Source organism: Mirounga leonina, unplaced genomic scaffold (assembly GCF_011800145.1).
Source record: "Mirounga leonina isolate KUSES-001 unplaced genomic scaffold, KU_Mleo_1.0 Mir_175, whole genome shotgun sequence".
Taxonomy (NCBI): Eukaryota; Metazoa; Chordata; class Mammalia; order Carnivora; family Phocidae; genus Mirounga; species Mirounga leonina.
Genome location: NW_023270453.1, coordinates 10120702 through 10148227, shown reverse-complemented (window position 1 = coordinate 10148227; position 27526 = coordinate 10120702). Strand labels below are relative to the sequence as shown.

Below are 27526 nucleotides of genomic sequence, written 5' to 3'. Positions count from 1 at the left end.
AGCAGGGGGAGTGGGAGAGGGAGAAGCAGGCTTCCCGCCGAGCAGGGAGCCCGATATGGGGCTCGATCCCAGGACCCCGGGATCATGACCTGAGCTGAAGGCAGACGCTTAATGACTGAGCCACCCAGGCACCCCAAGTTCATTTATTCTTAAGTAATCTCTATACCCAGTGTGAGGCTTGAACTCAGGACCCCACGATCAAGAGTCCCTTGCTCCTCCAACTGAGCCAGCCAGAGGTCCCTATGAATTTTTTGTGATTAGTTTGATAGAGATACTGGGAACACATTCTAGGACTTCTCTTTGTTAACTCATGCAATCTTTACAACATTGCTAAGAGGTAGGAGCTATTATCTCAGTTTTATAGATAAGAACACTGAGATTTATAACTTTACCAAGGTCACAGAGTAAGTTGCAGAGCTGGGACATGACCCCTTTCCTGTCAGCTGGACTCCAAAGTATGGGTTCTTAAGAAACCAGCCAAATCACCTCTGAGTATGTGGGCTGCCTCCCCACACAGGCAACAGGACTTGGAGGTGGGCTAATGTCATTTGGGGATAGCTGGCTGGTTTCATCTGTCTTCTCTGTTTCAGGGAAGCTTGTGGGCTGCGCCATCATCCATGTCAATGGAGACAGCCCAGAGGAAGTGGTCCGTGCCACACAGCTGGCTTTTGAATACCAGCGCCATTTCCGGAAGGATGTGATTATTGATTTGTTATGCTACAGGCAGTGGGGCCACAACGAGCTTGACGAGCCCTTCTTCACCAACCCAGTCATGTACAAAATCATCAGGTACAATTTTAAACCTCCTTTGAAGATCCCCTCGTCCCCATAGTGCTCACATTAGTTTTACTATTTTTATTAGACACTCTGAGGTAGGGTGACCAACTCCCTGGGTTGCCGGGTACACAGAACTTCCAGTGCTAAAACTGGGACAGTCCTGAGCAAACTGGGATGGTCACCCTATGGGTCCCAGGAAAGCTCCCCATATTCTTCAACCTCTACTCGTTTGCTCATGGAATAAACAAAGGCAATTTACCAACCCCACTTGGCAGATGGGAAACTGAAGTAGGAGGACTTGGGCAGAGCCTATAGCCTGAAGCTACTTAGTATACCATCGACAGGACCAGAAGCAGATCCTCCATGATTCACTTGGTGCCTCGGCAAGAGGTAATATGATGGATTATAAGGAATCTTGAGAACCATGCCATCCAATATGGAGGCCACTACCATACGTGGCTACTGAACACTTGAAATGTGGCCAGTCCTGCTGGAGAGGGGCTGTAAGTGGAATATACACACCAGATTCCAAAGACTTCATCTGACAAGAAAAATGTAAACTATCTCAATAGTTATTTTTATGTTGATAAAGCATTGATGTGACCATATTCTGCATATATTGGGTTAAATAAATATGTTACTAAAATTAATTCCACCTATTTTTTTTAAGCCTTTTCTAATGTGACCACTAAGAAATTTTTAATTACACATTGGCTCATACTACATTTCTGCTGGACAGCACTGGGATAGAAGAGTAATGTGACAGAGAGGAATGTGTTATTTGGAATTTTTTTTTTTTTTTATATTAGAGAGTACAACAGAGCCCCTTCCCCACCTTATTTCTTCATAGGTATAAAGGAAAGCAGAGGAATAAATTGAGTGACATTTTACAGGTCTTTCTGGTCATAGGTAGCAGACTGCTCTTGGAAGAACAAGTCTGGGTTCTCTGTTTAGCTTTGAATTTAGATGCTGAGTGGCTTGGTGTGGCTTAGGGCCCCATTAAAAAAAATCTATCTGGTCTACCTCTCACTTTTGTCAGGACTAAATACGATAAAGTATGTGAGCAAACTTTGTAGTTTAAAGTATTACGTGAACATAGAGTGGCATTATTACTGTTGTAAAACTGAGATACTGATTATTATAGTTACTGGATTATTAAAGCCACCGGAAACAGATGTTGGTGACGTTGAGTTCAATACTTTTTGAAATAAAGGGGTAGACAACATAGATCAGTCTTATAAGTAACTGTCCAGAATGTACCAATTCATAGAGAAACTCTACTAATTATTTCTACCTTGATGTAGCTGAAAGCTTATAAAGAGGAATTTGTTTTTTTCTTGCTTACTTGCAAGAGGTTGTTACTCACCATTACCTTAAACAAAAAATAAGGTATTGGAGTGAAAGTTACATAAAATGGATCATTTTAAAATGAACAATTCAGAGGCATCTAGTACACTCAACAATTTGTGCAACCACCCCCGCTGTCTAGTTCCAGAACGTGCCCTGTGTGCCTTCTTATGGTGATGATGCCCTGTGATATCTTTGACAATGACTGTGTCTGTCAGTCTTCAATTGTTGCAAATCAGATGGACTTTTCTCCCCTGTTTCCTGGACAGAGCCCGAAAGAGCATCCCGGACACCTATGCAGAACACCTGATTGCCAGTGGACTCATGACCCAGGAAGAGGTGTCGGAAATCAAATCCTCCTACTACTCGAAGTTAAATAACCATTTAACCAACATGGCACACTATAGCCCCCTGGCCACCAACCTGCAGGCCCACTGGCAGGGCCTGGTCCAGCCGCCAGCCTGCATTAGCACCTGGGACACGGGTGTGCCCCTCGACCTCCTGCGGTTTATTGGTGGGAAGTCTGTGGAGGTGCCAGAGGACCTCCAGATGCACAGTCACCTTCTGAAGATGTACGTTCAGGTAGGGAGCCTTACGATTTCCAGTGACTGTCTCGTGCAGCAAAGAAATCGGCACTGATCTGGTCTTTTCGGTTGGCTAACGAATTTGAGAGTTACTGATTGTGGGTCGCCAGGTTCTGGGAGCCGATCCTGGTGATGTTTTGGTACTGATAGTCACTGAACTCCGATTTGTCCCCTTCTCCTTTTTTCTTTCTTCTTCCCTTCCTACACACACATGGTTTGGTACTGAGAGTCATTGCAGATTTGGTCTACTTCTCATTTCCTCCATTTATTTATTTATTCATACATGTTTAATACATTATCATAGATATGGCGGCACAGGAATGCCTGTTTTGATTTTTCTGACCAGTGAGCAGAAAACACTTTCATTTGGGGGGTAGCTTAAATAAAAATGAATAAAAGTCAACACGCATACCCCAAAGGCGACTGTTTAGACCCTTACGCAGGTCTCAGTTTTACATATTGTCTCAGGTTAAATACAGATTGAAGTCTTGGTTTGCCTGCGCCTTGGAGTTTCCTAGAACGTGGGACTCTCCATGCTGAAAGTGGGGGAGCAAGGAGCCAAAGGCCTTCGCCTTTCTTAAACTTGAATGGAGGCACTGTCCTCTGGATGATTTTTGTAATCCTAACTTCCTTTTAAGTTACTATTGTCTGTAAAGAGACTTTATTTTTTAAGATTTATTTATTTGAGGTGAGAGGGGAGGGGAAGAGGGGGAGAATGTCCAAGCAGACTCCCGCTGAGCAGGGAGCCCCTCGAGGGGCTCGATCTCATGACCCATGAGATCATAGCCTGAGCCAAATCCAAAAGTTGGATGCTTAACTGACTGAGCCACCCAGGCGCCCCAGGCATAGAGACTCTTAAAACAATCTATGTACTTACCATCCAGCTGAAGAATTAGAATATTAGACATAGTTTCCCTCGTGCCCTCCCTGGCACCATCTCCTCTCCTTCATGCACAGGTTAACCACTAACCCAAGCGCCTGCTTGTTTTGCCTGGTTGAAAACCTAGAAGTGCTATCATCCTCTTACGTTTCCTTCTGCACTTACTCTTTTACTTAACATTGTGCTTTTGATACTTACTGTTGTTGCATTACATTTTTTGGACTCAGTGTGCAAAAGGGGGTAGACTCTTAAAAGTGTCTTTTTTTTTTTCCTCCCCTTCCATTTTTTGCAGTCCAGACTGGAGAAAGTGATGGATGGAACAAAGTTAGACTGGGCCACGGCAGAAGCTCTTGCCTTGGGCTCATTACTTGCTCAGGGTAAGAAGTTTCTGGTTAGCTGCACAGCTGGTAGGGAGTGCTTTGTATGACATTTGTTATATGTGACCCCTGAGGTTTTGAATTAGAACTATCTCCTGTCATTTTCATCGACTAGAGAGGTTCTAAACTTTTCGACAATATAATTTGATCTTAGTATAAGTCATGTTGGTAACCTTCATCAGAGAATAAATGGCAGAACGTTTCTTGCTGGGAAACCAAAGGGCTCTGTGCTGGATGAATTGGAAAGATATTTTCCTCTAAAGATTGTAGAGTGGATGATGACTCTCCACTCTTGTATATTCTCACCTTACACAGACTTTTGAATATAGGAGAGGTTTATTTTAATAAGGATAATCTCTGCTAAGGAAAATTTTCAGGATGAGCTGATGTGTAAGAATTCAGAGTCACCATGCCTTGTTAATACTTAAGTTATTCATGGGAATCTGGATTTTTCTTTTTTCCTACCTGTTTGCTTAAGGTTTTGATGTGCGTCTGAGTGGGCAAGATGTTGGCCGTGGAACTTTTAGTCAGAGGCACGCAATGGTTGTTTGCCAGAAGACCGATGACACCTATATCCCTCTGAACCATATGGACCCTAATCAGAAGGGGTTTCTAGAGGTAGAATGTCTTTTTAATTTATTGTAAAACCCAGGTGCCAATAATTATAGTTACAGGATTCTTAAAGCAACTAGAAGCAGATGTTAGCAACTTTGAGTTCAATTTTTTTTTTAAATTAGTATAATTAACATGGTGTTATATTAGTTTCAGATATACAATATAGTGATTCAACATTTCCATACATCACCTGGTGCTCATCTAGATAAGTGTACTTTTAATCCCTTCATGTATTTCACCCATCCCCCCATCCCTCCATCCCTCCATCCCCCCATCTACCTAACCACCTCCCCTCTGGTCATGACCAGTTTGTTCTCTGAGTCTGGTTTGTTGTCTCTTTTTCTTTTCATTCATTTTGTTCATTTCTTAAATTCCATACATGAGTGAAGTCATATGGTATTTATCTTTTTCTGACTGACTTATTTCACCTAGCGTTATACCACCTAGATATTACTCAGCCATAAAAAAAAATGAAATCTTGCCATTAGCAACATGGGTTCAATCCTTTTTGAAATAAAGGGTGCTGAATGGGTGGAGAATGGAGGTCTATACACTTGGGATGGAAGGAGCATACTAGTGAGTAGACTAGAGCTGTTACTCCATCTACTTATCTGTAGTCTTGTAAATGTCAAAAGGATGTTCATTTTGTCAATCCAGAAGTGACGCTGTAATCTGTGTGTTGCTGAATTCATTAAAGGAAGCCAAAGATGTGGATAATAAGTCAACATTTCTTGCCTATTAAAAAAAAATAAAAAAACCCTAGAGCACTTGGTTGGCTTAGTCAGTAGAGCGTGAAACTCTTGATCTTTGGGTCATGTGTTCAAGCACCATAGTGGGCACAGAGCTTATTTTTTAAAAAATGCCCAGCTTTCTCAAGGTTACCTTATTTTCTAAGGTTTAGTGGGCTTGACAAATATATCTATTACCATATACTTCTATGTGCTAGTCACTGAGCTCTAGTCATTAGAGTCAAAGGCAGGGGCTGGGTCTTTTCATTTTTATCTCTCTAATAGCTAGCATAGTGCTGGGCACATGATGTTTGTTAAATTAACCTTCAAGGTATGCTTAGTGTCATGTAATCTTTCTTCCTATTCTAGTCATTTGTTTGAGTATAATCTTGAGTTTACTGATACTCAATATTTAAAAAAATTAGCTTGTCAAAAGCAAGATTCCAGAACAATTACTTAAAAGGACATGAAGCTCATCTTTTCTTTGCATTAGTCTGAAATCTACCCCTCATCAAGTCAGATTGGGGATCTAGATACTGAAATGTGAAGTATCCTGCCACCCCCATGTCCTTCTCTGAATTGTGACTTGATACATAGTATCAGTTCATTTTGACTATTACTATTTAGAAAGCCCCAAGTAAATGCCTTGCATCTATTAAGAGGATGCTGTCAAAGATTTCATTAATTATCTAATAGCATGTCCTTTATATGAAGACCCTGGGAGGAACTCCTTGCTCGTGGTCCTGAGAGTGGTTGCAGCTCACTGAGCAGTGGTTTGTCTTGTATATGCACCGTGAGTTCTGCAACCGTGTGGCATTCCCCAGTCAGCACTGGCTCCCAGGAAGGGGTGAAGGCCATGGTACCCTTGGTGTCTGTAGACAGGTTTCTACAAAAGACAACCAGGTTGTCTGTCCCCTCTGTTCTGTGTCTCAATCTTTATCTTTTTTCTCTCTACTTACATTTACATTATCACATTGTATATTATGTATATCATGAGCCACCTCAAGTGCATTTCGGAATAAATAAAAGCATTAATAAATCCAAGACATGAAGGTAGATATGCGTATACAAGTTTATAAAGTACATTGTATGTATAGGTGAAGGTGCAGCAAGTCTACTTGGGAAATCAGGAGAAGCTTGGGAGAGGAAGGCAGATTTGAGCTGGGGCTGGTGGGACATGAGGAGTTGCCTAGTCTGATGCATGCAGGGAGGACATTCCAGGTGGGCACAATCGTACACACAAAACCTGTGAAGTGAGAGGACAGGAACTCCAAATAGCTTCATGTGACTGGAGAGTCAGCTGCAAAGTGGGTACAGGGGCAAGGAAGAGGAGCCTGGCCAGACTCCCCACATTGTGAAAGACTTGGAATGTAACGGAAGCTGGAAACCTTGGAGGAATTTTGAACAGGTGATCAGGTTTTTGTATCAGAAAGAGCCCTCCTGATGGTACTTGGGAAGCTGAAGATGGATGAGAATTTTGGACAGTTTCTCTGTCCCAGCTTTACTGAGGTAAGGACAATTTCTAAGGAGGCTTCTCAGTTGTCTAGGCAGAAAATCGCAGGGACCTGAATTAGGGCAGTAGAAGTGCAGACGGAATATGGGGCCAGATTTGAGAAGAGCTATAGGACTTAGTGGTAGATGTAGGGAGTGGAGAAGAAAGACTAGTCTTGCTTATGTCCTGCTTCCTGACTCAGACATTTGCTATATGATGGTGGCATTCACCGAAATACAGAGTAAAGAGAGGGAACGGGTTTGATAAGGAAAGATGATGGATTCAGTTTTGGACATTTGCCTTTGAGGTGGCTGAAGAACATGGAAGGTTTTGTCCATTACAGAAAGGCAATTAGATATGTATGTCTGGAGTTAAAGAAGGAATCTAGTCTTGAGATACACGTTTGGACATCATCAGGGTGTAGAAATGTTTGAAACCACAGGGTGGGATTATGTCCCTGGGAGAGAGCAGAACGGGAAGAGGGCCAAGGGATAGGGTCTTGGGAAAAACAGTTTTTAAGGTGCTGGCAGAGGAAAAGTATTTCCCAAAAGAGCATTCGGAAAGGCAGGAGGAGCACTGGGAGTCGCTGTGTCATGAACTGAAGGAGGGAGAAGTCATAGATGAGAAAGAACAGCATGGCCATTGGATTTAGCAACTGGAAGGTCAAGGGTCGACCTCACATAGAGCTGTTTTCATGGAGCGGTGAGAACAGAAGCTGGATTGCACTAGCTTGATGGGTAAACAGGAGTTACAGAACTGGAGACAAGTGGATTAGATAATTCTTCTAGAAGCTTAACTGTGAAAGGAAGCTACAGCTGTAGAGCATGGGTCAGGGGAATGTTTCTCGTTGCATTTTTGAGCTATTGATTTCTATCTGCTGTGAGGGGAAAGCCAGTGAGGAGGGGTTCAGAAAACAGGCATTAGGTGATGAAGCTTGTGAAGAAGCAGAAAGGAAGAATGAATTTAGAACATGGGTGGGTATGTCAGCTTCAGGTAGGAAGACAGATGAGGAGGTGAGGACAGACAGAAGGTGTGGGTTCCAGTCTAAACCCCATTTACAATGCACTCGGGAATCTGAGAAATGTAGCTGTCTTCTAAAATTAATGTAACATACAAATTATAACTGAAATCAAAAGAGAAATCAGAAAAGACAAATTATACACAATCCTAACCATGGTAATAAATCATCTATTTTTATTTTTCTATATTGTCACTGAGTAACTTAACCATATAAATCACAAATTTTTATACTTGTAGTCATAGTGGAGATGTAGTTTTTTCACAGAGTTTTTTGTTTGTTTTGTTTTGTTTTTAGAGAGATAGTGTGCACATCTGCCCTCTCAGGGTAAGGGGCAGAGGGAGAGGGACAGAGATAATCTCAAGCAGACTCCCTGTTAGGCGCGGAGCCTGGCCCGGGGCTAGATCTTACGACCCTGAGATCATGACCTGAGCTGAAACCAAGAGTAGGACGCTTAACTGACTGAGCCTCCTAGGCACCTCAAGAGTTTTTTTATAAATAAAAGATTTATTGAGATACAACTTTTTTTTTTTTTTAAAGATTTTATTTATTCATTTGAGACACAGAGATACAGAGAGAGAGAGAGAGCATGAGCAGGGAGAGAGGCAGAGGAAGAGGGAGAAGCAGACTCCCCGCTGAGCAGAGAGCCCGATGCGGGGCTCGATCCCAGGACGCTGGGACCATGACCTGAGCTGAAGGCAGACGCTTAACCATCTGAGCCACCCAGGCGCCCCAAGAGATACAACTTTTTGAATTCAGTCTTTCAATGTATACAATTCAGTGGTTTTTAGTATATTCACAGAGTGCTGCAAATATCACCACTATCTAGTCTTGGAACATTTTCATCACCCCCAGAAAGAAATCCCATACCCAGGAGGAGTCTCCCCATGCCTTCCTCCACTCTGCCGCTGACAACCGTTAATCTACTTTCTCTTTCTATTGATTTGCCTATTTTGGACTTTTCGTACAGACAGAATCGTATAAATAAGCAGCCTTTTGTGACTGGCTTCTTTCTCTTAGCATCATGTTTTCAGGGCTCATCCAAGTGGCACCTGTCACTACCTCATTCCTTTTTATTGCCAGCTAATATTCTATAAATACATGACTTACAAATATCTTTTAGAAACATTTTGAAACAAAGATGAAATTATAAAAAAAGTTCGATGTACAATACAAAAGGAACTCTTTCTCCTTCTGAAACATTTGAGACACCAAGTTGGAAATACCAGGTTGCTCACCTCCTGCCCTGAATGCATGTTTCCGCAAACAAGGACCTTTTCCTCCACCACGCAGTACAACCATCCACGTCAGGAAATGAACCTTGAAATGTGACTACCATCTCATCCTCCAACCCCATTCAGAATCATGTTGTGTTTATTTCTATTTATTTTTTATTTTATCTTTTTTTTAAAGATTTTATTTATTTATTTGACAGAGAGAGACACAGTGAGAGAGGGAACACGAGCAGGGGGAATGGGAGAGGGAGAAGCAGGCTTCCCTCTGAGCAAGAAGCCCGATGCAGGGCTCGATCCCAGGACCCTGGGATCATGACCTGAGCCTAAGGCAGACGTTTAATGACTGAGCCACCCAGGCGCCCCTCTTTTTTTTTTTTTTTGATTGAAGTAGAGTGATGCACAATGTTGTATTAGTTTCAGGTGTACAACACCATGATGTGCTCACAAGTCTAGCTACCATCTGTCACCTTACGCTGTTCCACTACCATTGACAATATTCCCTGTGCTGTACCTTTCACCCCGTGACTTATTCATTCCATCACTGGAAGCCTGGACTTCCCAGTCTCTCTTCCATCCACTTTGCCCATCCCCCCCTCCCCTGGCGATCACCAATTCGTTCTCTGTATTTATGGGTCTGTTTCTGCTTTTGTTTGTTTTTTCGTTTCTCTTGTTTTTTTAGATTCCACATACAAATGAAATCATATGGTATTTGTCTTTCTCTGTGTGACTTATTTCACTTAGCATGGTACCCTTAGATCCACTCATGTTATCCTCTGACTGAGTAGAATTGTGTTGCATTTAATTGTCCTGTCTTTTTTGCCTCCTCAGAGATCTAATTTTATGTTCTGTTTTTCTTTTTTATCTTAACATGTCGTGATGGTTCTTTTGCTTTATTGTGCAGATAGGATATTAGAATAGTGGATTCTAACCAAAGGTAGGCTTACTTTTGGTAACTTCCCCCGACTTTGTTTTGTGATACATTTTTTTAAAGCTTGTATGACACAGTTTTACTCTCAGCAATAAAGATAGGTTATCTGAGAAGTTAATTTTGTTTATCATTTTAAAAATTTTTAAATAACTTTTTATTTTTTATTTTTTTAAGTAGGCCCCAACATGGGGCTTGAACTCACAACCCTGAACTCAAGACCCAAGCTGAGATCAAGAGTTGGATGCTTAACCAACTGAGCCACCCAGGCACCCCTAATTTTGCTTATCTTTAAAGAAAATCATTAATGCCCATATTCCATTCTTTCCCCTCCTTCTCTCTTTGTGCCAACGTTCCCCAAATGCGTCATTCACAGAGAGCAGATCTCCTTTCTCAAAGAAACGCGGAGATGAATGGAAAGAAAGCTCCCCTCTGTGCCCCTCCTCCCTTTTGAGAGGTTTGTGATGCTTTACTGATTCTTGTCTCACCTTTCCTTGCATGACAGTGTTTCTGTTCTCTTCCTTTGCATCAGGTCAGCAACAGCCCGTTGTCAGAAGAAGCTGTCCTGGGGTTTGAATATGGAATGAGCATTGAAAGCCCCAAGTTACTGCCCCTCTGGGAGGCTCAGTTTGGTGATTTCTTCAATGGTGCTCAGATCATTTTTGACACGTTCATCTCTGGAGGTTGGTGTTGGCATGTGCATGTGGGGCACAGCCTTAGCCCCTTGGGGACAAATGAATGGACAGGGCCATAGCTGCTTATGAGATGCTGTAGCACAGCCCCTCAGGAGAGTTGGGGGGCTGCCCTGCCATCTTTTGGGGCCTGGCAGCTATGGGATGGTTACGAACGCTGCCAGAGGGCTGGGGGCCACTCTGACTGTAGGCAGCACCTTCTCCAGGGGAGTGTGCTTGGCTGTAGGGAGCAGGGCATGTACCCACCAGCTCCTAGGCAATGGACTTTCGGGTCTGCGCTTGGGGCATGTTGAGCAGCTGTGACATGAATACCAAGCAGGCAATGGAGACATTAGTGAGGATTTGTGGTCAGCGAATGGCGGCCTTGAAAATCCACTTCCCTCAACCCAGGGATATTCAAGTATCTGAAAACTGGTAGTTGTGCATCTTTATTGTTTTTAATCATCATTTACAAAAGCAGAACCTGCTTATTGTAAAATTCAAAGGTACGTAGTAAAGTACAAGTGTGAGTCCCTGTCACCCCATTCTCTGGGGGAACCACGATTGGAATTTGTACACTTCAGGCCTCCCTTTGCTGTGTTTCTCTGTAACCTTGTACTTGTAAGGAAGGAAAAGTGCCAGGATGCCTGGGTGGCTCAGTCGGTTAAGTGTCTGCCTTCAGCCCAGGTCATGATCTCAGGGTCCTGGGATCGAGTCCTGCATTGGGCTCCCTGCTCAGTGGGGAGCCTGCTTCTCCTTCTGCCTGCCGCTCTCCCTGCTTGTGCTCTCTCTCTCACACTTGCCCTTTCTGACAAATAAATAAATAAGAACTTAAAAAAAAAAAAAAGGGAAGAAAAGTGCCTTGAGGAGACTGGGCTTTGACATGTCTCCAGAGGCCGTCCTCAAGTGCCTGCTCCCTCAGGCTGAGGACGGTGACCTATGTTGTAAGTGGTGCCATGAGGAAAGGCAAGAGCCACCTGGAATCAGAGATACATGCTGTCCTTGAAACTGGGACATTCCCCTTTTAATTTGTCTTCATCTGCTAAAGCCCGTTCAGTGAACATGTCCTATTGGGTTTCAGCCAGTAGGGTGGATATTTTCCTCTGAAGCATGTAACGCTGCTGGAAAGTGCATGGAATGGAAATGATTTTAGGGGATCAGACAGCAAACTCAATTTGTTTCACTACCCAAGTCACATTAGGCTGTTCTGTTCCTGCTTCAGAGAGTTCTTACTCCCTGTCACATGGTTTTCCAGGGGAGGCCAAGTGGCTCCTACAGAGCGGCATCGTTATTCTCCTTCCCCACGGGTATGACGGGGCTGGACCCGACCACTCCTCTTGCCGCATAGAGCGGTTCCTGCAGGTATGTCCCATGCCTTCTGGATTCCAAGAAATGCTTCCTGCTTCCGAGGTGCTTTGAAATAGAGCTACCTCCTGTAGACACTTCATGCACACCTCAAACTGTAAGACCTTGGAGTATTTGAGACACAGATTTAATGCAACGTCAATATTCCTTATCAACGTGATATCTGGGTACACCAGCGTTGTGGTTTTATGGCCATTAACGTGGTTCTTGTATGGCAAAGGTCGGGGTTCCCAAACCAGGCTGATCGTCAGAATCACCTGTGGAGCTTTTTGTAAATAGAGATACAGGGACCAACACCAGATCAGATTCTTCAGGGTGGGGCCTAGGAATCTGTATTTTTACCTAAAATTTTTTTCAAGTAGTGATAGTATTTTTATAAAATGATTCATGATCATTAAAAAAAAAACTTAAGTAACCACCCAGAAATATCCAGTTATTCGTTGGTAAGGATCATTAACCTACGTCTTTTATGCATATGGCTTTCCAATATTTTATTATGAAAATTTTCAAACATACAGAAAAGTTGTAAGATTTTCCAGTGAACATTCATATGCCAACCCCTTAGATTCTACCATTAATATTTTATTATACTATACTTGTTTTATCACATCTACTCATTATCATCCTTCTATCTATAAACCTGTAGTATCTTCTGATGTATTTCAGAGTAAATGGAGATACCTGTACACATCACCTTAGTATGTGAATATCATTAGTGATTTTGGCATATGTGCAGATAAAACATACAACTAGATGACAGATCAGTAGAAAGGTAGATAGAACAGTAGATAGACAGATGGACAGTTATATTGATAGGTAAAAATACAGAAAAATGATTTTATAAAAATTAGAATACAGAAATAAATTGCAGGCAAATTAAAGACTATGAGTGATGCAAACACAAAACTACAGTTTGGGGAAGAAATACAGGATCCATACATATCTATGCAGAAGATGCGGTTTGGGAGTTATCAGTATACAGATGTCTTTCCCTTAGGACAGCCCAGGTCATTATGATTGAATGCGATAACCTGAACATTTGCTCCTTTCTTCCATTTCTCCCTCAGATGTGTGACAGCATTGAAGAGGGGGTAGATGGAGACACAGTGAACATGTTCGTGGTGCACCCGACTACTCCTGCACAGTATTTCCACTTGCTCAGGAGACAGATGGTCCGGAACTTCCGAAAACCCCTCATCGTTGCTTCTCCGAAGATGTTACTCAGGTTCCCTGTAAGTAGAAAAAGCTAGTTAGGAAGCTTTTCTCCTTTTGTCATTTTTAAAAATTTTTATTTAGGGGCACCTGGGTGGCTCAGTCGTTGAGCATCTGCCTTTGGCTCAGGTCATGATCCCAGGGTCCTGGGATCGAGCCCTGCATTAGGCTCCCTGCTCAGCAGGAAGCCTGCTTCTCCCTCTCCCACTCCCCCTGCTTGTGTTCCCTCTCTTGCTGTGTCTCTCTCTGTCAAATAAATAAATAAAATCTTTAAAAAAAATAAAAAATAAAAATAAATAAAAATTTTTATTTAAATTCAAGTTTGTTAACATATGATGCATTATTAGTTTCAGGGGTAGAATTCAGTGACTCATCAGTTGCATAGAACACCCAGTGCTCATCACATCACGTGCCTTCCTTAATGCCCATCACCCAGTTACCCCATCCCCCCACCCCCCTCCCCTCCAGCAACCCTCAGTTTGTTTCCTGCAGTTAAGAGTCTCTTATGGTTGGTTTCTCTCTCTTATTTTCATCTTATTTTATTTTTCCTTCCTGTCCCCTATGTTCATCTGTTTTGTTTCTTAAATTCCACATATGAGTGAAATCATATGGTATTTGTCTTTCTCTGACTGACTTATTTCACTTATCATAATACCCTCTAGTTCTATCCACATTGTTGCAAATGGCAAGATTTCATTCTTTTTGATGGCTGAGTAACATTCCATTGTATATATATACCACATCATCTTTATCCATTCATCCGTTGATGGACACCTGGGCTCTTTCCATAGTTTGGCTACTGTGGACATTGCTGCTATAAACATTGGGGTGCAGGTGCCCCTTTGAGTCACTATTTTTGTATCCTTTCGATTAATACCTAGTGCTGTTGCTGGGTCATAGGGTAGCTCTATTTTTATTTTTATTTTTATTTATTTATTTTAAAAGATTTTATTTATTTATTTGAGAGAGAGGATGAGAGGAGAGAGAGAGCACATGAGAGGGGGGAGGGTCAGAGGGAGAAGCGGATGCGGGACTCGATCCCAGGACTCCAGGATCATGACCTGAGCCGAAGGCAGTCGCTTAACCAACTGAGCCACCCAGGCACCCGGGTAGCTCTATTTTTAACTTTTTGAGGAAACTGTTTCCCAGAGTGGCTGCACCAGCTTGCATTCCTACAAACAGTTTAAGAAGGTTCTCCTTTCTCCGCATCCTCTCCAACATTTGCTGTTTCCTGAGTGGTTAATTTTAGCCATTCTGTCCAGTGTGAGGTAGTATCTCACTGTGGTTTTGATTTGTGTTTCCCTGATGATGAGTAACGTTGAGCACTTCTTCATGTGTCTGTTGGCCATCTGTGTGTCTTGTTTGGAGAAATGTCTGTTCATGTCTTCTGCCCATTTCTTGACTGGATTTTTTGCTTTTGGGTATTGTGTTTGATGAGTTCTTTATAGATTTTGGATACTAGCCCTTTGTCTGATAGTCGCTTGCAAGTATCTGTTCCCATTCCCTAGGCTGCCTTTTAGTTTTGTTGATTGTTTCCTTTGTTGTGTAGAAGCTTTTTATCTTGATAAGTCCAAATAATTATTATTATTTATTTTTGTTTGTTTCCCTTGCCTCTGGAGAGGTATCTAGTAGGAATTTGCTGCAGCTGAGGTCAGAGAGGTTGCTGCCTATGTTCTCCTGTAGGATTTTGATGGATTTCTGCCTCACATTTAGGTCTTTAATCTATTTTAAATTTATTTTTGTGTATGGTGTAACAAAGTGGTCCAGTTTCATTCTTCTGAGTGTTGCTGTCCAATTTTCCCAACACCATTTGTTGAAGAGACTATCTTTTTTCCATTGGATATTCTTTTTCTTTTCTTTTTTTTTTTTTTAAAGATTTTATTTGTCAGAGAGAGAAAGCACAAGCAGGGGGAGTGGCAGAGGGAGAAGCAGGCTCTCCGATGAGCAAGGAGTCCGATGTGGGACTCAATCCCAGGACCCTGGGATCATGACCTGAGCCGAAGGCAGACGTTTAACCGACTGAGCCACCCAGGCGTCCCGTCCATTGGATATTCTTTCCTGCTTTGTCCAAGATTGTTTGACCATATAGTTGAGGGTCCATTTCTGGGTTCTCTATTCTGTTCTATTGATCTCTGTCTCTGTTTTTGTGTCAGTACCATACTGTCTTGATGATATAGCTTCATAGTACAGCTTGAAGTCCGGAATTGTGATGCCTCCAGCTTTGGTTCTTTTTCAACATTACTTTGGCTATTCGGGGTCTTTTCTGGTTCTATACAGATTTTAGAATTGTTTGTTCCAGCTCTGTGAAAAGTGCTGGTGGTATTTTGATAGGAATTGCACTGAATGTGTAAATTGCTATGGGTAGGATAGACATTTTTAAAAAATATTTTATTTATTTATATCAGACACACAGAGAGGGAGAGAGAAAGAGCATGAACTGGGGTAGGGGAGGGGCAGAAGGAGAAGCAGACTCCCTGCTGAGCAGGGAGCCCAATCTGGGGCTTGATCCCAGGACCCTGGGATCATGACCTGAGCCAAAGGCAGGGGATTAACTGAGCCACCTAGGCACCCCAGGTAATGTAGACATTTTAACAATATTTCTTCCTCTAATCCATGAGCATGGGATGTTTTTCCATTTCTTTGTGTCTTTCTCAATTTCTTTCAGAAGTGTTCTATGGTTTTCAGAGTACAGATCTTTTACCTCTTTGGTTAGATTTATTCCTAGGTATCTTATGGTTTTTGGTGCAATTGTAAATGGGACTGATTCCTTGATTTCTCTTTCTGCTGCTTCATTATTAGTATATAGAAATGCAACAGACTTCTGTGCATTGATTTTATATACTGCGACTTTGCTGAATTCCCGTATCAGTTCTAGCAATTTTTTGGTGGAGTCTTCTGGGTTTTCTACATAGAGTATCATGTCATCTGTGAAGAGTGAGAGTTTGACTTCTTCTTTGCCAATTCAGATGCCTTTTATTTCATTTTGTTGTCTGATTACTGAGGCTAGGGCTTGCAGTACTATGTTGAACAACAGTGGTGAGAGTGGACATCCCTGTTGTGTTCCTGACCTTAGGGGAAAAGGTCTCAGGTTTTCCCCATTGAGAAGGATATTTGCTGTGGGTCTTCCAACATGGCCTTTATGATGTTGGTGTGTTCCCTCTATTCCTACTTTGTCGAGGGTTTTTATCAAGAAAGGATGCTGTATTTTGCCAAATGCTTTTTCTGCGTCTATTAAGAGGATTGTATGGTTCTTATCCTTTCTTTTATTAATGTAGTATATCAGGTTGGTTGATTTGCAGATATTGAACCACCCCTGCAGCCCAGGAATAAATCCCACCTGATCGTGGTAAATAATCCTTTTAATATACAGTTGGATCCAATTAGCTAGTATCTTGTTGAGAATTTTTGCCTCCATGTTCATCAGGGATATTGGTCTGTAATGTCCTTTTGTCATTTTTGTACATACTTTCCTCTCTTTCCTGTGTCTAATTTTATTTATTTATTTAAATTTTATTGGCTTTTTAAATTTAAATTTTAATTCCAGTTAACATACAATGTTACATGAGTTTCAGGTGTACAATATGGTGATTGAGCACTTCCATACATCACTTGGTGCTTATCTGAGATGTGCACTCCTTAATCCCCATTACCTGTTTCACCTATCCCCCCCCCAACCTCTCCTTGTGTCTAATTATATTTAAACAGAAATAGCCTTTTAGTTTTAATTGGCCTCACTGCTTTCTCTCTTTAAAAAAAATTCTTTCCGGAATAACTTGGATATAGGGAGCACTCGGTCTCACTGTGAGCAGAAATAATTTTTTAGAAAAAGTTTTAAAGTGCAAATAGTGGAAGCATCAATATCCTTCCCTTATTTGTGGGGAATACATTCTAAGACTCCCATTGGGTGCCTGAGGTCGCAGATAGTACTAAACCCTGCATTCACCATGTCTTTTCCTATACATACATACCTATAATAAAGTTTAATTTCTTAATTGGGCACAGTAAGAGCTTAACAAGAACTAATAATAAAATATAACAATCATGACAATATATTGTAATAGAGGTTATGTGAATATGGTCTTTTTTAAAAATACCTTGTTGTGCTCACCCTTCTTCTTGTGATGGAGCGAGATGATAAAATGCCTATGTGATGAGATGAAGTAGGTGAATGATGTAGGCATTGTGACATAGCGTGAAGCTACTAGTGACCTTCTGACCATATGTCAGGAGGAAGATCATCTGTTTCTGGACCTAGGTTGACTGTGGGTAACACAAACTGTTGAAAGCAAAACCAGAGAAAACCAGGTCTAATGTACTATATTGACAGTAGCAGGTTGGGAATTCTAAGTATTTTGATGAAAACCAGGGTGATATTCATTGGCTTTTACTGAGTTTTTTTTGTTAAATGATTTACCTGTGGGTAGACTCCTGTTTCAAACATTATGACAATATAGCTTATTGCTGTAACATTTAAAAGGGTATGTATTTTCTCTCTCTCCTGCTCTCTCTCAAATAAATAAATAAAATATTTTTTTAAAAAGGTACATTTTATCTTGGTTCACCTGAACTAAGTGTTAAGCACACAGTATGATTTTTATTTTATTTTAAATTTATTTTTATTTTTATTTTTTTGAGAGTGGGGGAGAGAGAGAGCGAGAGAGTGAGGATGCACACGGGAGCAGGAGGGGGAAGAGCAGAGGGAAAGGGAGAGAGAGAATCCTAAGCAGGCTCCACACTCAGCACAGAGACAGACATGGGGCTCGATCTCACCACCCTGAGATCATGACCTGAGCCGAAATCAAGAGTCGGACGCTTAACCAACTGAGCCACCCAAGCGCCCCACAATATGTTTTTTAAAATCACAAAAATACGCAGAGTTCAAGATAATAAATATCACTAAGCATATATTTTCCCATTGGCAAGAATTTTTTCCAGTTTTATATGAGAGTCTTAATTAGGATTAACATTCAAAAAACCTTTGCACTTATTTGGATGCTAGGCAAATGAGGTGAAATAAGTCATTCAGGATTTGGCTCTTCAAGACTTCCTTGTGCTTCTCACCAAGGTTTGAGAATGTATATTTGGAATCAAGGGGTGTTGAAAGCGGTGAGTGAGTTGCGTCCACCGGCGGTCAGCACCTGCCTGAGCCCAGAGTGGGTGCCTCCTTAAATCCTGCCCTCCGTGCTTCTCCCCTGCCTCTCCCTGCTGCCGACTCTGGGAGCCCGTACTGGGGCAAGGCACTGCCCGTTCTCTCACCCATGGCAGGGTTCACGGGTTTGATCTCCTCATTCTCACTTGCTCCACCGACTGTTCCTCGAACCCACCATGCACATTTTGAGATGGCCTCGGGGGTCCAGTAGCATCACAGGACATTCAGGAAAAATTAATGCAATCCCGTTAACACAGTCTTTCTGATGGGGCTCTTTTGACAGAGATATTTTGAAACTGCAGTGTGAAAGGGGCTAAGTCATAATGCAAATTACTATCATTTATTTCTAAGAAATATGTACGTTTGGGATTCTTGACCCAACTTTCATTGTACCCCTAAGGGTGTCACCTGCTCCCTCAATCGTTACTATAAAGGAGTATAATCATATTAAATGTAATATATATATATGTATAACTAAGTACTGAGTGAACAATTGGAAATTTTATTGAGAATTTTTTTGCTGTTTCTAATGAGAATAAGAGTTCACATTCTGGCCCCAATAGTCCACTCCTCTCCCCATGTCTAATATATATAAAATACCAAATAAGTGAGGCCTTGCTTTGGAACCTTAAAAATATCAAAAGCTGGGGTACCTGGGTGGCTCTGACGGGTAAATGTACGACTCTAGATTTTAGCTCAGGTCATGATCTCAGGATCGTCAGATGAAGCCCCGCATCAGGCTCCGCACTGAGCATGGAGCTTAAGATTCTCCCCTCCTGTCCCCCCCAAAAAATAACAACAGCTATCCTATAGATTTTCAAGTGAAAAACTACTCTTATTAAGTAGCTGACTGTCTTCATTAAACATGTAAGTCCTTTTATTAACTGTGAGTACCACCATTATTGAAGTCTGATTTCTTACTGAAAATTAGATTATTGGTACAAGTGATCTAGCAGAACAGAAGTCCACCCTCTCCATGCATATTCAGAGATGGCTTGCCATGTGACAAACATGACTCAGGAGTTTGCCTGACAAGTGGTACCTAAATTCTACCGAAATTTTCCACCCAGCTCTGAACTCCAATTCCCTTTTTTCTTTTTTTCTTCTTAGTAAGCTCTATGCACCCATGTGGGGCTTGAACTCATGGCCCTAAGATCAAGAGTCACTTGCTGCACTGACTGAGCCAGCCAGGCGCCCCTCCAGCTCCCTTTGATTCCTGCCCTAGGAAGTGGGAGCTGACCAAGGGTTCAGGATGGAGAAAGATGGCTTCTATCATTCATTATTTAGCAATAAGAATAAATAAAAAATAAGAATAAAATAAATATATATGATATAAAATAAATATATATCTATATATAATAGATTATTATATATACAATAGATAATATATAAAGTACATATTTTTATTTCATTCTTTTAGTTAATAATTTTTTTAAAAAGATTTTATTTATTCATTTGACAGACAGAGACACAGCGAGAGAGGGGACACAAGCAGGGGGAGTGGGAGAGGGAGAAGCAGGCTTTCCGCAGAGCAGGGAGCCTGATGGGGGGCTCGATCCCAGGACCCTGGGATCATGACCTGAGCTGAAGGCAGACGCTAAACGACTGAGCCACCCAGGTGCCCCTAATATTAATTTTTTAAATTATATCACAGTATCCCACATCAGCATGGCTACCTATCAGTAGACCAGTCAAAATGTATTCCCATTTGGGACTAGACTATAGGGAAATGTATTAGAGTTGTCTATGCTAAGTTCTTTGAGACAAGTACTTACTTAAATTGAGCTCATGAATAAAATTTCTTTTCATCACAGAAATATTCATGTATTGTTCTTGCTTGTTCTGACTTGTTAGGTTTCACTTATAAATTATAGTCAAAATCCTAAAGACAGAAATCCTTGTCCTAGTTTAGCTGTTTTTGTTCACAAATGTCATTTCTGACTCCAACAGATGAAAGCATATTTTTATTGAGACTAAAGTGGGATCAAACTGAAATTTTGATTCTTAAAATTTTGTTGCAGCGTCAGACGAAAGGCAATCTTACGTAATCTTGAAAAAATAATTTTATTCCGAAATACACACAATTGGCATTTTTTTGAAAGATATTGTGTTTATCAGTACATATGTTTACTTACGGTCCTAGGAGGAAAGTTTGATGTTATTTCTTGGTAAAGACCCCTTAAAAGTCAAGCCATCTTCAGCTCCTTCCTTTGGTTGATAGATTTGTGGCTTTTTCCCCTTCCTTAGGCAGCTGTGTCAGCTCTTCAAGAAATGGCACCAGGAACAACATTCAAGCCGGTCATTGGCGATTCATCTGTGGATCCCAAAAAGTAACTTGATGTGTATCTGTTTTCACGCTCTGCAGTAGAATTTTATTTATTTATTTTTTTTAAAGATTTTATTTATTTATTCATGAGAGACAGAGAGAAACAGAGGGAGAAGCAGGCTCCCAAGGAGCGGGAAGCCCGATGCGGGACTCGATCCCAGGACCCTGGGATCATGACCTGAGCTGAAGGCAGACGCTTAACCATCTGAGCCACTCAGGCGCCCTGCAGTAGAATTTTAATTAGTGGGAAACCTACTTCATGCTAAGGAACCCAAAGTGACCCACATCTCCTCTATCCTAATAGAAGTCCTTTGCATCCATGGGGCAGAAGTTAGAGTATGCGTGGAAGATTGAGCTTTGGAGGCATGTGTTGCTGAAGAAGGCTTGTCAGGGCAAAGCATGTTTCTGAACCCAACTGCAGAGCCCCTCCCTGCTTCTGTAATGAAGCGTTTTCATCTACACAGTCTCCTCTTTCTTTTGATACAATTCTTTCAGATATTTCTCCTTCACTCCATTCTACCCAACAGGGTCAAGAGTCTCGTGTTCTGCTGCGGCAAACATTTCTACGCCCTGCTGAAGCAAAGAGAATCCTTGGAGGCCAAAAAGCATGACTTTGCCATCATCCGGTTAGAGGAACTCTGTCCTTTCCCACTGGATTTGTTACAGCAAGAGATGAGCAAATACAAACATGTTAAAGGTACAGCGTTGTTCTTGGTGGGGTTCTTTGGGTTTTAGATACCTGAAACCTGTTCCAACGTCTCATATCAAAAGAGGTTCCAGGGGCAGTGAGGGTCCGTAGGAGACTGAATCTTTTGGAATCTGGAAATATGAAAAAAAAAAAAATCATGCTAGAGCCAATGTTTCCTTGTCTTTTCTGGTGTCCCTTTCTGTGCCCCACCCCCCTTCTCTCACTTTAAGACCTGTCATTTCTTGAGAGGTTGGACGTAACCAGTGTTATACTATTGTCTAGGATAGATCGATATAACTGTAAAAGGCAAGCCTTTTCAACATGTGGGTACAGACTGCCCTGGGTACAGACATTTACTCAAGATCACAGACCTAAATGTAAAACATAAAACTCTAAAACGTCTGGGAGAAAAAGGAGAAAATCTTCATGACCTTTGGTTAGGCAAAAGATTTGAGCCAAAGAATGGGATGACAAATAACTATATGAAAAGATGCTCAACATCTTATCCCGTAGTGATAAGGGAAATGCAATTGAAACCAAAATGAGATATGGCTACACGCCTATTAGAATGGCTAAAATGAAAACAAAACAATAAGTTGGCGATATCAAGAGCTGATGAGGAAGCAGAGCAGTTGGAAGCCTCCTTCACTGCAGGAGGAAATGGAAAGTGGTACAGCCACTCTGGAAAACAGTCTGTCAGTTCCAACAGAGAGTTGCCAGTCTACTCGAGGTATTTACCCAAGAGAAATGACATGTTCACAGAAAAATGTGTACAGCAGCTTCATTCATAACTGCCCCAAACTGGAAGCCACCAGGATGTCCTTCAACCTGTGGATGAATAAACAAGGATGTAGGGTACATCCTTACAGTAGCATACTATTCAACAATAAAAGAGAGTGAACTATGGCTTTGGGAACCCCTTTGGGATTTTGCTAGTTCAAGGGAGCCAGAACCAAAGGCTCCATATCATATAATTCCATTTATCTGACATTCTGGAAAAGGCAAAACTATAGGGAGAGAGAAAACCTCAGTGGTTGCCAGAGGTTGGGGCTGGAGGAAAGTTGCCTTGAAAGGGCCAGGACGAGGGAATTTTGGGGGTCGATAGAATGGTTCTGTATCATGAATGAGGTGCTGGATACATGACTGTCATTTGTCAAAAAAAAAAAAAAAAGCAACACCATGCCATATTGGAAAGTCATATATTTACTTGAAGAGACCTATACATACATATACACTATGTACCTATGTGTGTACATATGGCTATAATGTGTCTGTGTATGTACATATATACTATATATATATAGTGTGTGTGTATTGTAGGTTTACCTGGAGTACTGAAATGAAATTTCTTCTGCTATAGATTTTATTTGGAGTCAGGAGGAGCCTCAGAACATGGGTCCATGGTGCTTTGTTTCTCCAAGGTTTGAAAAGCAACTGGCCTGCAAGGTAATAGCTTTCTCTCTTATAGTGTTTTGTGTATGTGTGTTATTTCTCCTGGCATGCCAATAAATGGCTTTCTCCACTAGTAGCCGTCCAGTTCTTTTAAGGATAAACTAAACTATAAAATCTAACTTACGCTATTTTTTCGGAATAAAATGCTGAATGTTTATCAAGATATATATGTGTATGTGCGAGTATCATGTAAGAAAAAGTGATTATACTTAAAGTAAAAGCCCTTACCTGTCAGCTGTCTTTCCCACTAGTCTTGTCCTAAAGGTCACAATCCAAGCCCCGGGGAGCAGGGTGACGAGCAGGCTTGTTTTACAATATGGGAGAAGAGGTGCCCACTAACACTTCTTTGAGGCTCATGCACAAAGCTCATGCACATAGTCCATCAAAGGCCACATTCTTCCTGATTATACTGTCAGGAGGGAAGAACAATGAGAAGAGCAAATGGGCTTCTGTTTATCTTCCTATTCTGCTTTGATTAGAACGCAGTTCACACATTTGTTACTAGTTTGCTGGATCAAATCATTTTCATTTGTTCTACTTTAGGAAACTCTACTGCTGAAATCAACTAATAGTTACTGAAGAATAGGACAGATTCAAGCATTGATCTCCCCTTATGGTGCCTGGAATTTAGTTTTTAGTTGTGACAAATATCTCCTTCCAGTCTATTCTAGGTAACCCGTTATTTTTCCAGAAAGGTGATTTGTGGTTAAACAAGCTAAGAGAAATGCATGCACTGCCTCGGGAGAATAAAGCAGGGCTCTGATCAGGTCAAAAGGTCATTTTATTTCTTTTCTGCTCTAATCATAGCTCCGTCTTGTGAGCCGACCCCCTCTGTCAGCCCCTGCTGTAGGAATTGGCACCCTTCATCTGCAGCAGCATGAAGATGTCCTCACCAAGACCTTTGCTTGATGGTGTCCTTTGAACCAGCATTACTTCCTTTTAAGAAAACAACCATGAGGGGCGCCTGGGTGGCTCAGTCGGTTAAGCGGCTGCCTTCAGCTCAGGTCATGATCCCGGGGTCCTGGGATCGGGCCCCGCATCGGGCTCCCTGCTCGGCGGAGAGCCTGGTTCTCCCTCCCCCTCTGTCTGCCGCTCTGCCTACTTGTGCTCTCTGTCTATCTCTGTTAAATAAATAAATAAAAATCTTAAAAAAAAAGAAAAAAGAAAAAAGAAAACAACCATGAAAAGAAAAGCCGGCTCCTCTACTGTCTTCTTCCGTTAGGTGACATGAAAAGTCTGTGTTCCTCGTTGGGATTGATGAGGACAGTTTAATCGGAATACGCAGAATAGCCAAGGGAATTATCCATCAATCCATGAATCTGACGAGTCACCTTTATCCTTAAACGTACAACAGTGTTAAGTTTTGCTTAGATCTGAGTGAGTTGGAGGGCTAGTGCCTTATCCAGACTTCGTCGGACTACATTTTCTCATTAACTATATGTGCCCAGGAAAGATTCTTTAGTTTGAATTTACAGAACTTACAGAACTTACATACAGATCACCTCGACATTACTTCTCAATTTGCCTGATGCATGTCATTTTCATTAATTTTGCAGTTCTTTATTCAAAGTCCTGTGACTACCAGTATTTTCATTTTATGTGATCTCAGGTGCTGCTTCCCAGCCGCCGTGGAAAATGTTTCAGCAAACGCTGTAGCAGAGTCATACTAGTCCTGATGCATGTTCTTCAAGAGAGTTGTTTTCACCCATTGTCCTTAAATATCCACCCCATTACAGACGACTCTGGATGTACAATCTTTTGGCATAGTATTATTAAGGAGCTTTAGCTACAGTGAAATTGATTTGTGGTCTGCTTTGTCATAGTATCTTTTTTCCCCCTAAATTGTTATTGCAGTGATATCTTAATATTTTTAATTGACTTTCGGTATCTGACATGGGGATTTCAGCTCCTGGTTAGTCCGTCTTGCGGCTAAAAGGTATGATGAAGTGATGTTGTTCATTCGTGGTGTTTACTGGAAACTTTCCAGCACCAGGTTCTTGGGGGTTTATGGAGATCACCAACCCACTGCATTACTTCTGAAATTTCATGGAAGCATAACTAAACAGCAGCAATCTGTGTATGTAGCTTTCCATGACTTGGTGCTGCAGAGGCTCAGCCATCTACCATTCTGGTGCCACGACAGTTTTTCTCAGAAGTAATGAAGAAGTGGCGGAGCACTGGAATGGCCTCTCCATTTTTCCTGGCAACTGGTGACATCTTTCAAAATCAACATGTAGGTTGTTCGGGCCACAGGAGGAGATTTGTGATTCACATCTTAAATGTATGCATTAGTGTATTGATTTAATATTTCTGTAATATTCACAGCCCTTTTATTCCTATGCACTTTAATGCTTCCTTCCTGTGTCAAGCCTTATAAATCAAGTAACTTGGGGCCATGCAAGTAAGTCGGTACAATTACAAAGGTCTATTTAATGAAAACGGTTATCAGTGTTGTATACTGAACTAGAAAAACAGGAAAGCCCTGTCATTTTTTTCAGATCTCTTGGTTTCTTGAGTTAAAAATTTCAAAGTCTAAGCACAAAATGAGATGGAAAACTAGGGTTTTTTTTTTTTTTTTTAAAGTTTAGATTTCTCTGAATATCTCTGGTATCTTATATATTCTCCACCATGAGCCATGAAATGTGTCTTCTAAAAAAAAAATTTGTCTTCTGTATTTTAACCTTCTTACTCTCAATCACTATTGCAACATGGGTCAGCATTTTGAATTACTTTGTAGGAAGGGACCAAATCAAGTACTCCCGTAATAAAGTAGGGGATAAAAATATCATAGCAAAGTAAAATAAAAATACTTACTGTATTACTCTGAGAAATTTGATAATGTGATATTTGTATCCTGTTTATATCTATCTATGCTAATTTCATATTCAATGAAGAATAGAGCTCAAATTGGGTATTCGTTGAAGAGAAGTATTAACAACCATGGAAAACAATGTTGATTTTGTCTAAAGTGACGTATTCTTAGTAAAATAAAATTTTCTTCCTTAAGAACCAGTTTTCTGTATGCATGCTATTTAGAAAATATTCTAAAGCATAACTTCTTTTAGCCTGACTATATTACCTCTGAAGTTTTATTTTTTAAAAATTCCTTGACTGACAATAGAAATAGTATCTATTTTACAAAATTGAGGAAATGCAGTTTAAAGAAATTAGAGGTTCCACAGGAAGGAAGTCACAGATAAGAATCAAGACTTTTGGATCTTGAGGTTCCAAAAGCTTCACCTCCATTTCCCTTGGATGTGCTTGGATATTTGCTTTTCATCTTCAGCTTCTCCTAAGTTTCAGGCTAAAGCCATTGTATTTGGGGGAAATCTGGACAAAATGTTTTTAAATCCTCAATATTTACAACCTACTTTTATACAAACAACTAAATTATTCAATGGGAGTAGTAACTCATTGTCATGTTTGTATTTAAATCTGACTACGCAGTCTAAAGCAGACTGTTATTTCCCCATTGCCGTTTGCAAAATCAGTTAATCTTAGAAAACTTTGTTTTTTTCTTTTTGTTAAAGATTTTATTTATTGATTTGACAGAGAGAGAGAGAGAGCAAGTGCACAAGTAGGCAGAGGAGTGGGCAGAGGGAGAAGCCAACACCCTGCTGAGCAGGGAGCCCCATGTGGGACTTGATTCCAGGACGCTGGGATCATGACCTGAGCCGAAGGCAGATGCTTCACTGACTGAGCCACCCAGGCTTCCCGATCTTAGAAAACTTTTAATAAAAGTATGTTACTTTAGTGTTGCTTCCCTGTTCTTCTCTGATTCATATGCAGAATCAACTGTAATTGAATAAAAGTGAGAAATGACCCTATAAGAGTAGGATGGTATCTCCCCAGTAGTTTATTGGACACTTACTGCATATATGGCATTGTTCTGGACGTTAGAAATACATGGGAGTAAAACAGAAAATGCCCTTTGTCCTCAAAGGACTAACAATCTATTTGAGATGACAAAGCATTTTACACAGAGAGAGAAATGTTCTTGTTGGATGTGCTAAAACACTGTGGGAGGCCAAGGTAGAGTGATATTCCTGATGTAGATTAATTGGCATCTTGTAGTCACACAAGGACAAGTCCTGGGTAGCATATGAGTAGTAGGAAGACTGAAGAATGTTGGAAGGATAATTCACAGCAGTTACCTAACGTGTCAGAGCTTATTCTCAGGCTCTTTTACCTGAAACATGGAGCTGTCCCAGAAATAGGAAGTAAAGAGAAATGGAGGCAACTCTTCTGTCAATTAGGCTTTCAATTTATTGCATCTTTATTGAAAGGATATTATATTCATGAAACTAGCTCACAGCCTAGGGCCAAAACTGTGTGTAAGCCAACAATTTGCAAGTCACCATAGATGACAAAATTGAGATTCAAAAATTAAGTTTTTGCCATCTAGAAGTTTATGGATAGGGGAGCTTAAACAAGTATAAAAATGACTAATACAAAGTAGAGTGAGGTAGGAATGAAGTCATAGGATGGGAGGTTATTAACTATGGCAAATTGTGTTTTCCCAAAGAGCAGTATTTTGCTCCAGAACCTTGCCACAACTTCACCTAGAGGTAGAGTCTGTTTTCCTTCTCTCTTGAGATTGAGCAGGATTTTGTGGCTGCCTCTGTCAATATAATGCACTAAAAGTGATGCTGGGTCACTAACAAGGACATCCCTTGGCACCCAGC

At 41.1% G+C, this 27526-nt stretch overlaps 1 protein-coding gene across 1 annotated transcript in view; it reads left to right on the top strand.

Annotated features, from left to right (window-relative positions):
• The window catches only part of DHTKD1 (dehydrogenase E1 and transketolase domain containing 1), a 49952-nt gene extending 26075 nt beyond the window's left edge, over window positions 1-23877 (top strand). Inside the window, exons 7-17 of the mRNA XM_035021653.1 lie at window positions 591-789; window positions 2394-2706; window positions 3881-3965; window positions 4444-4583; window positions 10511-10661; window positions 11905-12011; window positions 13082-13246; window positions 20623-20705; window positions 21229-21398; window positions 22750-22835; window positions 23649-23877. Coding sequence (XP_034877544.1) covers window positions 591-789; window positions 2394-2706; window positions 3881-3965; window positions 4444-4583; window positions 10511-10661; window positions 11905-12011; window positions 13082-13246; window positions 20623-20705; window positions 21229-21398; window positions 22750-22835; window positions 23649-23750 — 1601 coding nt within the window. The 3' untranslated portion in view covers window positions 23751-23877. The remainder of the gene's footprint in view (window positions 1-590; window positions 790-2393; window positions 2707-3880; window positions 3966-4443; window positions 4584-10510; window positions 10662-11904; window positions 12012-13081; window positions 13247-20622; window positions 20706-21228; window positions 21399-22749; window positions 22836-23648) is intronic.
• Window positions 23878-27526: the final 3649 nt, after the last annotated feature.